Source organism: Anarhichas minor, unplaced genomic scaffold, assembly GCF_050575085.1.
Source record: "Anarhichas minor isolate MPS153535 unplaced genomic scaffold, ASM5057508v1 ptg000062l, whole genome shotgun sequence".
Lineage (NCBI taxonomy): Eukaryota > Metazoa > Chordata > Actinopteri > Perciformes > Anarhichadidae > Anarhichas > Anarhichas minor.
The window spans coordinates 4,984,279-5,001,607 of NW_027466508.1; the positions used below are offsets into that span (position 1 = coordinate 4,984,279).

General features: G+C 46.2%; 2 protein-coding genes across 2 annotated transcripts; both read right to left on the minus strand.

Moving 5' to 3' along the window:
* Nucleotides 1-4,301: 4,301 nt before the first annotated feature.
* LOC142933820 (growth arrest-specific protein 1) lies at nt 4,302-5,736 on the minus strand. Its single transcript, XM_076078060.1, has one exon. It carries the CDS (start codon nt 5,058-5,060, stop codon nt 4,308-4,310), a length of 753 nt encoding a protein of 250 aa, XP_075934175.1. The 5' UTR covers nt 5,061-5,736; the 3' UTR covers nt 4,302-4,307.
* A 3,916-nt stretch (nt 5,737-9,652) lies between these two features.
* On the minus strand, nt 9,653-15,385 carry cplx3b (complexin 3b). Its single transcript, XM_076077867.1, has 3 exons — nt 14,721-15,385; nt 10,084-10,171; nt 9,653-9,877 (listed from the first exon to the last, which is right to left on the minus strand). The coding sequence occupies exons 1-3, from the start codon at nt 14,879-14,881 to the stop codon at nt 9,653-9,655; spliced, it is 474 nt and encodes a 157-aa protein (XP_075933982.1). The 5' UTR covers nt 14,882-15,385.
* Between the last annotated feature and the right edge of the window lie 1,944 nt (nt 15,386-17,329).

The window sequence follows — 17,329 nt, forward strand, 5'->3', positions numbered from 1 at the left end:
CTTTGGAGAGATTTATGTGCCGCCGTGGGAGCAGCGCCGCTGGTCCCTCACCACCGTCATCATCTGGAAGGCAGCTCTGCAGGAACAGTTGGCTCGTGTCCACAGGGGGGGGAAGGAAGGAGGAAGGCAGGCCAAGTAGGGACATTTGATAATTATATGATTCATGTGGAGGTTCTGCAAAACTGTGGAAACTGATTTTGAAGAATTCCCAGATCTCGAAGAACTGTGGAAATTACACACAGAAGTCATTACAAGTACATTATCTTTAATTGCGCTCGTCTCCTCTATCATTCATGATAGCTCCAGCTGCTTTTACAGCGCTACGGCAGTTGCACTTCTTCCTACTGGTTGCACTTTATTCCAGACAAAAGAAAAGTAACCTCAGGTGGAAATAAAGCTCGTAAGAAAAACGGAAAAGCAAAGAAAGTTAACCATTTTAGAAAGCTGGAGGAACGGCATCATCAGCTGGAACCGACTTATGAGTGTAGAGCGGCGGCCCTTAGCTGGACAGTTTGGCACGCTCGCACGCGCTAAAATATACTACATAATATGATGCATTATGCACTGATTATCAATTATTGCACCTTTAACAAAAAGCCTGTGTTACGATCTGGAGGTGTGGAGTTAGGCTGATGAGGGTGGTTACTAGGTAGGGGGTCTACTCAAAGATGCTGTCTCGTTGCATTGTGGGGAATGTAGGGGCAGGTGAGGCTTAAACCAAATGATTTTGACCATTCTTTTTTTAATTTTATTTTTATAAAGTGTTTCATGCGAGTCCCTCAGCTTTATGGAAGTGCAATACTAAATCTCTCTTAAGGACCCCTTCAAAAAAGTGACTCCAAAAGGAGGTAAAATCCTGGGAAAATAATCAATGAATTGCTAACTTTTAAAAAATACGTCTAGTTTTCCTACAAGCGTGTGGCTGTAGATTTCCGGAGGTTTAAACGGTGGTTTTCAGATCTGCCCACGACTCACAGTAATGTTAGTTTTCTGCCATACCCGCTGGTTAATCACATTCACCTGGGGGGGGTGTCATAGAACCACTGCGCAGCGGAGGGGGCTCTAATTGGCCAACGGGGCCCATTCTGCTGGCTCAGCTTCGATGCTTTAATCACGACATGAGCACGTCACGGCCAGGAAAACTTTGGACGCAGTTTTGACACCGGTGCTTGCTTTGTTGCCTCTCTGCAACCCAGAGAGGGAGATTCAGAAATGGAAGGACCTCCAAGACCCCCCCCCCAGTCTCCTCTCCAAAACCACAACCTACGGCATTGTGGCTGTAATTGGCCTCCATTTCGCTGCAGCTCCATCAACACTACTTATTGCCCTTTCCCCTTCCAGGCTCCCTCTCTCTGGCTACCGTCAATGGGACAGCGGTCGAGTCATATTGGCACCGGCGTCGCCCCCAGCAAAGAGGGGTCTCTGTGTTCTAGACCTGAAGGGAACCAGGGTGCCCTTGACTCCGGCACCCCCTGCGCCGAAAAAACATAGAGCGGGTCAGCCGCTCACTGCGGGTCGATCGCGACCATTATGAATGGGACATTGTACCTACTGGGGGACAAGAGCCCCCTAAATCCCCGGGTTACTCCCACTTTGGAGCGGTGGAGCGAAAGTGTGGGGGGGGGGAGTAGTCGGTGGGTTTGTTAGACATGTTGAATAAAGATAATTTAGAAAATGGGCTCCAGCACAGTGCTGCCTCTGTGTCCCCCTCCCTGTTTCCCTCCACACATTCGACTCCCCCAGGCTTCTCTACTCATGTTTGTTTTGATTTTGCTCCCAGAATCAGGGTGGGAGAGGGGAAAGGGGGGGGGGGTTGAAGGGGGCGGGGTGATTGTGTTGGAGGACTTTAAGATGCATGGCAATGGTTAAGACAGATTGGACCAAAACAACAATCCAACTAAACTGGAGGGAGTCATGCCATTACTGCAGCCCAAGGCCCACTTTGTCTTTTTCTATCTCGCTGTTTCGTTTTTTTACGACACAGTTGGAAGGTTGGAAGCTCCGGAGGATTCCTGTGGTTAGCGAGAAAATCAGGAGAAGCTGTGGGGAAGTCATCTCCAGGCTCGAAGATGTTGAGATTTGGCACCTGTAACCCAAGTCAGAAACTTGTAATTCTCCGTCACGTGTAGGTCTATTTTGTCACGCAATCCTGGGGGGGGGGGGGGCATCCTGACGAATTCGAGGTCATAGAAACAGGTCTTTTTATTTTGCGTCAAGGAACAGGAAAGAGTTTGACATCGGAGGCAGGTTTAACAGAATTAGTTCCTTCTCGTCCTGCTAAACACCTTTTTTCTCTCGGTTCGTTAATGTTTTACTCTTGACACTGCACGTTTGCACCTTTTGGACGTGACTAAAGTGACATTCGCAGAGCAGGTGTACACCTCACACCTATAATGCTAAATGCCTCTTTTTTTTTACAATTTGTTATTGACTTGTAAATACCAAAGCGAGTGTGGAACAAGCCCCAAATGGCTGCTTGCTCTGAAACAGTTGGTTCACTAGAGGTTTTGGTCATTAATACTAAAAAATAAAATAAAATAAAAAGTCCTTCTGATACACCGACTCAATTGGATCAACTCACGAGTTTTATTTACTTTCCCTCTGCCCTCTTCTAAAAATCATGGTAGTTTAATTGCAACTTGAGCCTAAATTTGATAGAATCCTGAATTGTCTTTTTTTGCTTCAATGGAGATGGAGCTAGACACTTTAAATTCCTCACCGGGTTTCAGTTACACTGACCTCATCCCTTAAACATTAGACGGGAAGACATTCTGTGCTCCCTTGACTTGAGAATGACATTTTCAGACAGTAACCTCTGCTCTTGAGGCTTTCAGATACTGTTTATCACACCGTACAAAGTAATCTAATATGGTAGACGTATTACTGCACTCAGAGGAAAACCAGCTGATCTTTCTACTTCCTCTCTGTGGACGAATCACATCACAACACCACTTTAGCTCATGAACATTTTATTATAAAACTCAACCTTCCCACATGGAAGACACGGCTCTGAAGTATTTACTGCACAAGATGAGATGGAAAAAAAAACCATAGAGCCTAAATCATTTTTTTTCGCGTGCGCACAAAACCCCGGAGCTACGTTCGCGTGTCCGTACTGCGTCGAAGTGACCGCGTTGGCTTACTTTACTGCATATAACTGTCAAACACGTACACATTCTTCATATTCTAGCTTCATAATTTAACGCTCAGCAACATTCTTCGAGACGTCGTGACAGAACGAAAACAAAAGAAAGATTAGCTTTGACACAACTTCAAGTGGCGAAGACACAAACCGGCGGCTTCGTCACAAGTGATCGTTACCGACAAAAACTTTGTGTTTTTACTTTCCCTTTTTTGATAAATCGGCCTAAAAGTGGAACAGTGGACGAACAGAGTGGGGCTGAAAGGCTGCTGGTTGGAATCTCTGGGCTATCGGTGTGGACCTCGGGTAACAGCAGCAGCAGGTATGTTGACCTTTTGGCACCAGCAGCAGTCAGCTTTTTCCTGGCTTGTAGCTTCAGTGTGAGAGCAGTAATAAAGACGGGGGTCTTTTTGAAGGCGTGAAAGGGGGCAGGCGGTGGAGTGGAGGAAGAGGGGGTGGGTGGCTGTCTCAGGAAAAGTTCAATAAAACAATCTCACATGGGTGGTGGGGGGGGGCAGACAGAGTGGCCCGGAAGAGGTGCTTCAGTTAATTTCAGTACTTGATCCCACAACCCTCGCCTTGTCCTTCGACTGCTGCTCCAACAAATATTTGAAGTGCGGTCGCTGCGACAATGCAGAGAGACCCCCCCCCCCCTCCTGAAAAGGAGAGCAGAGCAAACAGAGACCCGGGACGGGTCCAATGTTTGTCCAAGGTCTTAATAAAGCCACACTCCCAAGTACCATTGAAACCAACCAAACAAACAGGGAGCTACTTAAAGGCACTCCACTCAGCAACAAAGTCCGCCGTGGTTCACTTCCTCTCATCGTCACCTGGAACTACTTTGTTTTGCCAACAGGCTTCGACAAAAAAAAAAGTGCGCTTTCGCTCAGAGAGAGATGTGCTCGAAGACGATTTGCTATGCAAATTGTACGGTTATGGGAAGCACGCGCAAATCACTACTGTCGTCCTGCAACTAAAATGGAATGGCAGGGAGGCCTTGAGGGTGTATAAAATAGCTCTCCCTTATCCGGCAGACCTGAGTTCGAGTCCATGCCGAAGCGTCTCTGAATCAAGTCACTGATTCCATCCCAACTCCAGCTGGACTCTTGGCTCTCAGGAGGTGGATTTTTCTCTATCTCATAAATCCAATAAATGTTTCATTGTCTCAGTACAGTATCCTTGCTAGAGGAAGAAACAGGAGCGTCATGTAGCTGGGCAACCTCTGTGAAGCAGAGGAATGATCGGAAAACTCCTCCTCTCTGTCACCTTTAGGGTCATAGTCTTCATCCTCGTACAGGTCCTCCACATCCGGCTGGTCTGAAATAACCATGTGGTCCCCTATGGAGCAAAGTTTGCTCATGTTCTCCTTCACCACCTCGCAGAAGGGCCTCTCCACCCCGTCACAAACGCAGCGGTTCAGCAGCGCGCCGTTCGGGATGAACAGCATCTGCTGGATGGTGGCCTTGCACTTGGACGAGCACTTCCGCCCGTTGAACAGCTGCCCGCAGTATGACAGGTAGGCCGCGAGGGAGGCGTGGCAGTCGCCGTCCTCCTCGCAGCGCTGCCGGGCCTCCATGCAGCCGATGCCGCCGGCGTCGCTCGGGTGCCGGCGGGGGAGGCACGGCTCGACGGCGCGCTTGGCGCCGAGGCACTCCAGGTCCCGCGCGCAGTCGCAGGTCTCTAGGTCCGGCCCGCTGCGGGTGTGATTGAGCCGGATCAGCGCGTTGATGCAGTGGCTCGGACACTGCCTCCTCGTGCCCCTGATGTTCCCCTCACAGGCCGCCAGGTACTGGCCGTACGCGAGGTCGCAGTCGGGCTCCTCGTGGCACCGCAGGAGTGCCTGCCAGCAGATGAGCTGGGCATCCAAGGCCACCAGCACCCAGGGGAGAAGTGCCAGGGCGCCGCACCAGCATCTCATGCTTGGGATGGAGGTCTAGCTCGGCGACGTGCTCTTTCTCCACCAGCGCATTAGGACCAGGGACAACGCGGGCTTCACACTCGGACACACGGACTGGAGTTCATGAGTATTCCGTACACGCGATGCGTTCTGCGAGCAAGCGGTTCGTTACCAAGTCAGTCTAACAAAAACACACTCGGTCCGTTATTAATGATCCCGAAAACCTAAGATAAGTTTGCCTCCTCCCGGGGAGCTTTGCAGCAAGGGAAGTCAGATCTGACTCAGGGGAAATCACCACGCGTGGCTGCAAAAAAAAAAAGAGAGAGAAAAAGTAATTCCGGGAAAACACGTCCGTTCATAAGTGGGCGACCATTCTCCACAACTGCAGCCCGAGCCCCTCGCTCCGTGCCACCGCGGCGCAGATCTCACCATCCAAAGTTTCCGCAACACTCTCTAAACCGCAGCTTTTGTCCGCGACTCGGTTTGTAGACTCAAACTCATCTTTCTCGCCATCGCCGGTCGCGACTCCTCTTTTCCCCGCAGCTCCGTCGCTTCCAACATCCATCCACGCATTCCGACGTTGTTGTTTTTGAAACTTTTTTAGCTGGAAGAGGTTTCTGTCTGTCGCATTTTGTCCCGCTATGTGCGTCTTTGTCCCTCTTCTCGCTGCTACGCTTCACGGTCCGCCGAGCACTTTTTCCCCACAACACCCCTCCTTCTGTCGAAAGAAAGAAAAGTTTTCCTTTCTCCCCCCCCCCCCCCCCCCTCTCTCTCTCTCTCTCTCATTTACAATCCTGGCCACCGATTGGTCGTCATGGAGGAGTCAGCCGTGGGACCCATTTCCAGGCCTGCAGCAGCAGCACAGCTCCTCTACATGAAGAGATAGCCTGGATAAGAAAAAACAATGTTTAGGATATTCCTTGCATGAAACCCAGGACGCGTGTGGTCCCCTCTCCTCTTGTAGCAATAACACAAGTGAAAAGGGGGGGGGGGGGGGGGCTTGCATAAACGCATTCCTTTGCAAGAAGCTCACATCTGCAACTTCACTGCTCCCTATTTTCAGCGTGGAAAAAACCCGAAACAAATGTGATCCCCTCCACAAAGTGCCTCGGCCGTTGAGAATTTTCACTGTAAAAGTGCTCGTTAATTGTCGCTCTCTCTCTCCCCCCCCCCTGCCTCTCATTCTGCAGGTTTTTAGCCCCGATTGATAGAAGAGAATAAGGGGGGGGGGGGGGGGGGGAGTATTTTCTGGACCGTTTCACCCCAATTGTGTGAGCTTGGCCATGCAGCGGCCCAGCGTCTCTCCCCCGGGCTGGAGATTTGTCCTCGCACCGCGGCCTATCAATGGAGACAGGGTTTTAGGCGTCAATATATTTTACAGCGAGCCCCCCCCCCCCCCCCCTCCCCCTTTCACACCGCACTTGAGAACTACCAAACAGCTCAGGCTTTCCTGCCATTCAAATGGTAACTAACTTGATTTTTTTCCCCCAAGTCTGCCCCTAACTGAGAGGCTGTGCCACATAGTGTTGCAGAAACTCCACACAACCAGATGGGTGTCCGACCTGAGATCTGTTCGACTCTACAGTAAGGAGAGATATACTGTACAGCTTCAGGTGAAACTGACTTCATTACCTAGAACTCACAATTTTTTGATTGTGTGACTCTATTTACAATTTAGACATACAAATATATTTTCATATCAGATATCATTGTATTCGTGTCCCTGGGGTTTTCCCTCAGTCTTGTTACCCTGACACATTTCTCCATTTTAACAATTTTGGACATCAGAGGTCACATGATCAACAGGAAGTAACATCATTTGAGTCTCCTGAGGGCCAAGGAAAGACTAGGTAAGCTCTCTCATATAGTTTGGATCATATTATAAGTATGACTAACAATGTCAACCTAAATGTACAGTACTGTGTTGTTGTTTTTCATAGATGGTTTTGATAAACCATTTAAAGGTGCTAAGTGTTCAAAAAATTGGTGCTTGTACTTAACACCAGGATATATAATGCAGCCCAATGTAACACCACAAATTAAGTTAAATCAACAATTATAAGTGTCACAGAGCTGTGTTTTTATGGGCTGTATTGTATTATTTTGTCTATCTCCTGTAGATCTAGTGGCCACTTTATTAGGTACACTTGTACAATCTATTGCAATTCAATACAAAAGCTCTGCCATAGATTCTACCTCCACTGTATTTTGTCTCCACCTGGTGTTCTGGTTGCTGCAAATGTCAAGACGGCTCCCCAAACAGTCGCATCCCTGTGCGAGGAAAAATCACACAAAATTAATTATTCTAAAAATCTGTTTATTGCAGTTAAAACAAAAACAAATCACTGAAATGCTTTCTGAGACAGAATGATAGAGGTACTGTCAAACAAAGAACGAGAAGAAACTGCGTGTCATGGCAGCCATTTTCTGAAAAACGAAAACATTTACACAGGATGACAACACACAAAAAAGACATTTGTATATTATTATTATTATTGAATTATTATTTCAAGTCACACACACACGCACGCGTTCAAAGCAAAACGGTTTTCTTTATGGCTTCTGTTCCACCTATTGATATTATCTCACGATTCTAGTAGCTTTATTATAAAAGGAAGTTATTGCAAGTTTTCCTCCGCTTTATATCATTGAAATGTTATGAATATATTGTTCATCTTTCACATGACGGCAAATGTTTGGCCTCGGCTTTCATTCAGCAGTGGTGTGGCACCTACAGCAGGGAAATTACCGCTCATCTTTTGTTGCCCATATTTCCTCCAAATTAAAAAGTTCACACTTAAGATGCAAAACTTTTATAATCATAAAGCATCCAAAGGAGCTGACATCGAAGCTGACATCACCACCGGCACCACGGCTACAATAAAATCAAACACGGTCAAAAATGTAGCGTACGTGGATGTGACACAACATCAACGACATCCCCCCATTCCCTCTTGCTTGGCTCACGTTTGACTAGAAACCAACACAGACAGAATACCGAGTTACAAAAGACACCACTGGACGCATCACATCGGCTAAACAACACGAATCCACCAGCACACAACACGGCACCACTGGGACTCAGATGGATGAACGGGTCGAAGGTCAACACTGTGAAGACCTCGGGGAAGTTGGCGGAAAGGAAATGCGAAGAGCGACCCGCTGTCGACGGCACGGGCAAACAGCGGATATACGTTTTACGTCTCACACAACATAAATACTTGTATGTGGATTTATACTCACGCCACAGTTACACATGTTGGACATATTTGGGGCCATTTTCCTTCATGTTGGTCAAAGTGTTTTCAACGAAGGCTTTGCCATACGACTTCTAAAGCATTTACACGTCTCTCATCTGAGCAGCTTTATTTTTTTTTAAAGGGACAGTTCACCCTAATATCAAAAATACATACTTTGACTGTTACTTGTAGAGCTATTTTTCAGTCTGGATGGTTTTGGTGTGAGTTGCCTAGTTTTGGAGATATCGGCCGTAGAGATGTCTGCCTTGTGGAGCTTGAAGGGCCAAAAAACATACTTGAAAAACTCAACACACACTACAGGTAAGAGGCAATATATACGTGTTTTTAAATGTTTGGGGTGAGCTGTCCCTTTAACCTCTGGATGCAGCACAAACACAGATTTGCTCCCTTTGTTGTTGATGCTAAATTCAATCTCGGGAGGACAGTTATTGTACACACTTAAACTGTAAATTCAAATACTACATACAAAATGCAGCACACAGTTTTGTCCTGCTCACTAAATATTTGTTGCTCTTAATGAAACTAAAAGTAAGAAATCTACTGCAACAAACAAAAAGGCCCGTCCTCGTAAAAAAGTAGCTTACAGATGTTGGAGCTCTGGAGAAGACAACCTTGTACGGACGTCCAAGGCACGCTGAAGTACAGAAAAAGCTAAAAAAAATAATGATATGTCTTGGAAAAAAATTAAGATTAATGCAGCTCACAGGGAGCTTTAATCAGGGCACCAGGGGGCCAACATCAGTAAGCTACTTATGACAAAAATCAGCCTCAGTTGTTGCTCGTAAATGGTTTTGTGCTTTTGTACGTGGAATATAAACCCCACAAGACTTTTTCCCAAATTCAACACAACACACGCATGGCCTCCTCATAACAGTGTGTGTGTGTCTCACACACACCTGAAACCTCTGCCTTTAGAATCCCATTGTGTTATCACTGGACACGTGAGGTACAGAGAGCCAGGGGCAGGTTAGGGAATGAAGGGAGCAAAGGATTTAATAGATTCATATTTCTCAGAGGAGGAGTTGCTCTAAAGGCAGAATTAATGTCGTCGGTTAAATCTCAATGGGAAGAGCCGAATACATCTTTTAGAGTGCAAGTTGGCTAATTTCAAGAAAAATGCGGATGACATTTGTGACTGTTAAGAAGTCTGAAGGTCAACAGGAAAGCTAACTGAACTAATAAGACGAACCCTTTTCTTTTCTGCAGGCTCTCCGTCTACAGTTACTATGTGGCTCTGCTCACTGACACTCCTCTTAAAGCAATAAGGATACGTCTGCCTCCAGAGAGCTCTGCCTCTGAAAAATATTTGCACAAGTAAAACTCTAATCTCCTGGGACTTGAGAGCTGGACGGATCACATGAGACTGCAATTCTCCGTCTGCTTTTTGAGGTCTTCCAGCGTGGCCTGGGCTTTGTCCTTCAGCTGGTCGATGTCCACGTTCTGGATGTTGGACAGCTGGCCCAGCACCGACTGCTTGTGCGTCTCCTCCTGGTTGTCCTCGGCGATCATCTTGGCCAGCTCCGTGGGCAGCACCACATCGTCCCCTGCCTGCTGGATCTGGGTCTCGTCCATCTCGTTCTGGGGTAGATACCCAACAGGACGGGGGAGAGAGAGGGACAAGACGTTTAGAACCAAAAGGTTTTCTATCCCGTTGTACTTTAGAGACATGTAGAGTACACGGCTGCGAGGATGTGAAGGTTTTTACAAAGGCAGTGATACGATCTGCCCTTCAGTCCAAATATGCATCGGTTTTCTTTTACCAAAGCAGAGCTGGAGGCGTTTACCTTTGGTAGTCTGTACTTATCCCGGAAATGACTTCTAATGGTGGCTCTCTCTGCTTTCTTCTGGGCAAAATTGGCTTCTCGTTCTTGTCTGCAAGAAAGGAGGAAAAGTATTGTTGTGGGGCAAAAATGACCAACTGTCACTGAACATACAAATGTAAACCAACTCAGTTACCAAACAAACCCGGCGAAGGAATGTGTGAAGCTTCGGAATAGCGACGGTAACTTCAAGAACCACACATTCAAATCAATACCCCCCCCCCAACCAAATGTTACAAACAAACCGCACATAGTATCCGAAAATGAGGAAAATCTACCGTTCATTACCACCGTGTGCAGTTGCACCTCTGCTTTAGGAGCATCACGAGGCTCCTGCTGGATTTGGAGCCTTGGAGGCCTTGAAGCTTAGCATCACCGTGTCTGGTGACAGATTGTAGAGCAGCGGCAGTGAAATGACGGAGGTTCTGCTTCTGTTTTGAAGCTCCAGACGCATGCATCCTCCCCTAGCTGCACTTAAATGTCTGACCTTCTGGGCTGGAAACCCACAAAAGAGCTTCTCAACTGTCGGGCAGTTTAAGGCAAAAAAACAATCCAAGAACTGAAAGATGACTCTCCAAACGTCTTCTTAATTGCCTTAAAAACTCACTATTGTACACCACCCAGCCTACATTATGTGATGCCTCCAGCAGAGGGCAGACTTTAAACTGCTGGCAATGCTCTCTCCACTCTGTCACTGGAATATTTATGGCTTCAGTGTAGTTCATAATTGCCTAAATTGCCACATGTGCTGGAATGCCTCTAAAATCACGAGTCAACAAACGTGACACAGTGCGTAGCAAACTTGCTTGTAAGGCCCGAGGGCCAAGCACAGCACGGGTACGGTGACGAAAGGCCGCATTTCATCAGAGTCCACGAAGGTGCTTGTAACAAAATAAACACAATAGATGATATTCTTCAAAAGGAAATGGTGGCAGAGGTTGCACTGCACGTGTATCAGCAGCATGATCTAAAGGCAGGGATGGGGGGGTGGTTGGCGCTGGAGGACCAGGGGCATGGTTTTTGAGAAGTGTTTGCACCCAATGTGTCAGGAGGAAGGTCGGTCTATCTGGAGATGCAGCGTTTCATGGCGCTGTCCGGGCGAGTTCACTTTGTGTTAACATGAGCGGGGAGCCGAAACGGGTTCCCGTGCGGCGCTCGCTCGCAGCCAATGAGCGGAGCTCTGTGTCTTCCCCCTCTCAAGGGCGTCGGGTGACCTGGGTTGTCAATGCGGCCCCCGGGTTGCTGAGGGTGATAGAACGTCTACATGTGACACCTCTCCACTTCCTCCGCTCCAGCCTCGTTCCGCTTTAATGGGAGCATTATGGGCTTTAGGTGATCTACAGGCTGGTGTTTAGCACCTCGCACTAATAACTCACTCCCACCGAAGGTCACACATGACGGCAGAGCGTTAAGCATCTCGCCATGCCTCCTGTGGAGTTCCGTGGGCCGAGGTGAGTGTTAACGCTGCGTTAGGACTTCGCTTCCCACTCGAAATGCCTACATGCTAGTTTGTGTTGATTGGAAGGAGCCGGTGATTGGAACCAGTTGGATACCTTCTTTCCTTTAATGTATGTTCCTCTCAGTGCAGTGCTGCTTTAGGACGCCTACAATTTGTGTCACAACTGAAAATATATAACCAGAATCTACCGGGCTATTTTCTGTATAACTCTTTATTCCACATCATTAATCTATGGTATAGCTTATTCTACGAGCAGGACAACGATGGCCTGATGTGTGAGTCCTGCTCTGAGGGAAGCTTCACGCTAATCAATAGTGAGTTGCTGTCTGCTGGGTCAACTCTTGTCTGCCAAAATGACCTTGTTGTTACTTCACATTGCCTGCCTGCCTGCCTGCCTGCCTGCCCCCCCCCCAGGAGATAAAACACCATGACAGCTATGTAAATCAGGCAACATTAACATGTGAAGAATTCACTGCTGCAGGTTAGACACAGAGCAAAGACTTAAGCAATAAAAGCAAGTTGCACAGCTGGACTCACAGCTGTGAATATATATTCAAAACAAATCACCTAAAAAACATAATATAGTCATATAATAGAGGCCATACCATTCTAAATGCAATGTGTCCACTTGTTCAGGGATGCAATACATTTGTTTAATGTAAATGAATTGCAACCATCTTGAGTAGTAATTATAAATGATAAAAGTCGACTAATAAACAACAACAACAAAAAACAATATTAGTTTTGTGGGCTGTTTGCCGAATGATAATATCCAACTAGAAAATGCATTTCCTGCTGAAAATGCGTTGGAATGCTGAAAGCTGAAATGAATCTCAAAAACATTGCTGAAAATAGATATCCAATTTTAAAAAAATTGCAAAAAGCTTAATAATTCAAAAAGTTGAAAGATTACAAATATGAAGTCATATGTAGCTGAAAGTTGAAGAAGTTTAACAGGATTTGAAGATTTTCTCCATAGAGATCCCATTCAAAAGAAAATTGCAAATAGCTTAATAATTCAAAGAATTTAAAGATTACAAATATGAAAAGTAATATCACCCCTCTCCTGAAAGAGCTGAACATTTTGATATTCGAATGGTTTCTGTGGCTTAAAAAATGTCAGCAGTAGTGATATTTGTAGTAGTAGCAGTAGAAGTTGTAGTTGTAGTAGAAGTATCATTAGTAGTAGAAGTATTAGTATTTAGAAGAAGTAGTAGAAGTAGTAGTAGTAATAGCTGTAGTAGTGGTCATAGTATATAATATAACAGTAGTAGTAGTAGTAATAGTAATGGCAGTATTTGAAAAAGTCAAATTTTGAGCTTAATGTTTACATACAGTTAATCCATGGGGCTTTTATTTTTGAAAGGGTGGGGCTGGGTGGGGAAGGGGAGAGGAGATGGACTCATATTGTTAGATTAACACAAACAGGTTATTAAATGACAGGCTTCATCACAAGCATTTCAGTTAGAATTCACTCTGTGGGGCTTTTATTTTGAAATGGGGTGTGGGGGGGGGGAGAAGAGATGGACTCATAATGTTAGATAAACACAAACAGGTTATTAAATGTCAGGCTTCATCATAAGCATTTCAGTTAGAATTCATTCTGTGGGGCTTTTATTTTAAAATGGGGTGTGTGTGTGTGGGGGGGGATCCTCTAAAGATCTCTAAGAACCTGAATGACTGTATGAGAGAGAGACACAGAGAGAGAGAGACACACACACAGAGAGAGAGAGACACAGAGAGAGAGAGAGAGAGGAGTGCGTGTGTGTCTGTGAGTCTGTGTGTTTATCAACATCACTAATGAGCTTAATCAGAAACACCTGTGTCCTTGCAGCCTTTTCATGGAGATTAAACAGGGAAACACCTCTCAAACAAATCCTCAAAACTCCCATAACCGTAGCTCCTATTGCTCCGATATTAATAAATGAGAGGAAGGATGAGTTGAAGAACAGATCCTGTAAAAATTGTGTCTGTAGTTTAACAAATGTGGCTGAACTGGCGATTTAGAAATGGGGTACCGTGTTCTGTGGAAGATGTTTTTGAAGCAAAATTTAACATTGGTCTCTATGGAGCAGAAAGTTGGTTTTCCTCTCAATTACAGGCTTCTGTGCCAAATGTGTAAATCTGTGGGATTCCACAGTCATTTGTCTACGACAAGGACAAGATTAGCTACTTCTACATCCAGAAATTATGCATGAAGAGTGAAGATTGTGGACACAGTGGCAAAAGACAAATGTTTTTTTCACAAGAATCTCAAGCTGCTCTTCACTCTAGCGGTGACATCACGCACTCTAAGCTGCGCAATACACACCCATTATAAAGTCAGAAAAGGACTGAAAAAATCATAAAAGTTAAACTGCTGCAGTTCAAAAAGTATAAAAGATATAAAAAAGCTGAATAATGCGGCAATAGATCAGGGTTTTCTCAACATTTTAAAGTTGAAATGGTGTCTGTAGCTGAAAGTATGAGGAAGTAGAAGGATTTGAAAGTTGAAGAGGATTTGAACATTTTCTCCATAGAAACCCATTCAAAAAAAAAAATTGCAAAAAGCTTAATAATTCATAAAGTTTAAAGGTTAGAAATATGAAAAGTCATAGCACCCCTCAGCTGAACATTTTGATAGTTGAACGGTTTCTGTAGCTTAAAATATGAAGGAGCAGAAGAGTTTCAAAAAGCGTACGGAAGAAATATAAAAATAAGAAGAAGTATAAAGATTTGAAGAACAATAGTTGCATTCCAACAAATAGCATTTTTACTTCACCCCACTTTATTTACCAAACAATCTGGCTCATTAGTCAGTCGCACGCACAGTTTCGCCCAAGGCACCAATCCCTGTAGACATTTCCATGGACTAATGATTCCAGGAATCCCAAATAAAAAAATTAAAAAAACGGCACTACATAATTTGCCGACGCTCAGAGACGGACAGCTCCCTGGGCGAGAGGAGCAGCTGTGTGTGGAGCGCTCGTGTTATTGCATTGATGCGTAAAAAAAGAGAGCGCGCGGCGCACTGGGAGCCTCTGCTAATTTACACACACAAACGCACTGTTTAAACATGCCCCGCTCTTCCGACACACGCACACTATTTGTTTGTTTCATCACAACTTCAAACAACCACAAAAAGCTCCAATCATTGCCTTACTTTTCCTCCTCTAACTGTTGCTGGTACTGTTCAAATTCCTCTTGAGTCATCCCCTGCGCGGCGGCGTCCGTCTTCTCCGCTTCGGGTTTCTCCTCCCCCCCCAGTCCGCCCGTCAGGTTCTTCAGCTGCCCCCCCACCACGTGTTTCACCATGAAAGCCATGGCTGCACCTCTCGGAGACTCCTCTTATTTTTTGGATCGGCCGAGAAGTTGAAGGCGATGCGCTCTTCGGATAGAGCGGCGGCGGCGGATGAATATCCGTCAAGTGACGCTCAAACCGACACGCGTGTAACTTTCCAAAAAAAAAAAAAAGGTTCGATGGGAGCGATCAAACCGTGATAGGGGTGGAGGTGGGGGGGGGGTTAAAATCTCCAACGGCGCTGGCAGTTTCAGCACCACTGGCCCGTGGACAGCTCCGCGCCGTGAAGAGATGGGAGAGGGAGCCTGCTCGGTTATGAGTCAACAACTTTGGCGCTGAACTCTACCAATCCCGTAACTCCGTCCGCAGCCACTACACTCTCCGCCCAATCCCAGGCACTGACGGACTGTGTGTGTGTGTGTGTCTGTGTATGCGCGCTCGAATGGCGCGCGCCGGCGCTTCGCTGCTCCCGTGATTCGCCGTCTGACGATGGAGGGCGCGCGTAAGGACTCGCGGGGAGGGGGGGCACGTTCGGTTTTCTCCTGGCTGTTTTGGTGCCCGTGTCCCTCTTAGGGTCATCTGCGATGTCAACAGCTTTTCTAATTGCAAGTGAGTCAAATGGTTGTCTATTAAGCCACTGGCATGCGTCCGGTCTGTTGGTCTAATCACTCAGAAAATGATGAGTGTCTTCCCAGCAGGGTTTGCCCACAAGAACAAGCTCACTCCCACTGAAATGACGGAGCGCGTGTGCAGCGCGCAAGTAAACGCACCTCGTGCCCCAACGCGCATCTAATGTCCTCGCACATATTCCTCGCCCCTCACAATTCAGGAGCCGGGGCGACATCCTAAAATTAGAAAAGTTTGCCTCCACTTGCATCACCATAATACTCCTGTCGTGACTCATGTATCTGTAGCACCCACAAGTGAGATTATGATATTAGTGTCTTATGCTTATATATTAGGCCTCCTGTAGGATTTTTTTCTGTGTTACTCCCTCTCATGTTTCTGTGCGTCTCTGACGCGTATAGAGGCGGGTGAATAGTTCAACTTCCATCACCGGGAAAAGATGATTTATGGAAAAAAAAAGGGGGGAGGGGGGCTGGGTGGTTCTGGATGATACCGCGTGACGCAGTGTTCGGGCTGGAAAAGCCTAAAAATATGACCTACATGGTGTGTGAGAGGAATATTTTAAATCTCTCCTCTCTTTCCATCTGTGAGATTATTGACACCCAAAGTGTGAAAACGGAACTTTGAATATAAGTCAACAACTTCGGCGTCCTGATCCTCTCGCAGCAGTGTGACGCCGAAGCCTGGCCTACTTCCCCCCTCCCCCCCCCTCCCGGTTCCCTGTGGATCAGGAGAGACAGAGAGCGTCTCAGTGTCTTTTTTGTCACAGGCTTAGAGAGAGGCCCTGTTAGCCCGTACCTGCCTCACTTTATAAATCTCCCTCCGACTTCAAAGCTGCCATCCGCTGAATAGATGGAAACGTAACGCGGTGAAAGAGATCCAAACTGTAATCTCTGTGAAATTTAATAAAGAGAAAGAATTTGCCTAACCAGCATGTTTCGACATCAAATTATATCTTTCTTTTTTTTATAAAAGCACACCCATGGATCTGTTCCCTCGGAGCAGGTCTCACTCACTATTTCTTCTATTTGTTTTGCTTTACTGATTATCACTGAGCCCTGACTACAGGTGCTCCAGCAGGAGGTTTGAATCCAAGATGATGTGAATCACACACACACACACACACACACACACACACACACACACACTCAGAGGCTTAACGGCGAAATTCGTGCATTTCAGTGAAGACGATGATGACATGTTCTGGCAGCTGAGCCTCAGAGGGCAGTCGTGTTGGCCTTAAGAGTGAGACCAGAGTCCCTTTTCTCGAGCTGAAGCTGATCCCTTCTTTTAAAATGAGAATGGCGTCGCCTGTCAAGAGGGCTCAATGGATTTCTGACGTAAAGCCCCGATAACCACTGCGGGGTGTAACAATGGGTCAAAAACATGAATCAACATGAATCCATGGGCTTCCATGGGAGCGCTCACCCAACGAGCAGACCGTCACACAATTTGGTGCTGCGAAAACGCACCTTCGTCAAATAATGACCACAAATGTGAACATAGGTTGGTATTCATAAACATTTGCCACGTCACCAATATCGGATACTGAAACAAGACTTCCTTCTCACTCTCTTGCGGTCGCTGTCGCGAGCAGTAAAATTGTTCCTCAAAACATGATATTTTTGAGTCCTTCATTTGCACGCAATCAGCTGTTTGTTAATGGCGGCAACCTCCGGGTCTGAAATCTGAAGCCAATGCGGAAGTGGCCTAAACCTGCATTCTACTGACATCAGGGGGCGACTTTTCTGGTTGCAAAAATAAGTCAGATTGTATGGAAGTCTATGAGAAAATGACCCTACTTATGACTTGATTTATTACCTCAGTGAACATTGTAAACATGA

Bases quoted from the DNA above. Each gene is read 5' to 3' on its own strand.
- LOC142933820 (XM_076078060.1), bottom strand. From the start codon at position 5,060: ATGAGATGCTGGTGCGGCGCCCTGGCACTTCTCCCCTGGGTGCTGGTG.
- cplx3b (XM_076077867.1), bottom strand. From the start codon at position 14,881: ATGGCTTTCATGGTGAAACACGTGGTGGGGGGGCAGCTGAAGAACCTG. The intron at 10,172-14,720 runs GTAAGGCAATGA...CCTTTCTTGCAG, and splicing joins CAACAGTTAGAGGAGGAAAA to ACAAGAACGAGAAGCCAATT. The intron at 9,878-10,083 runs GTAAACGCCTCC...TATCTACCCCAG, and splicing joins ATAAGTACAGACTACCAAAG to AACGAGATGGACGAGACCCA.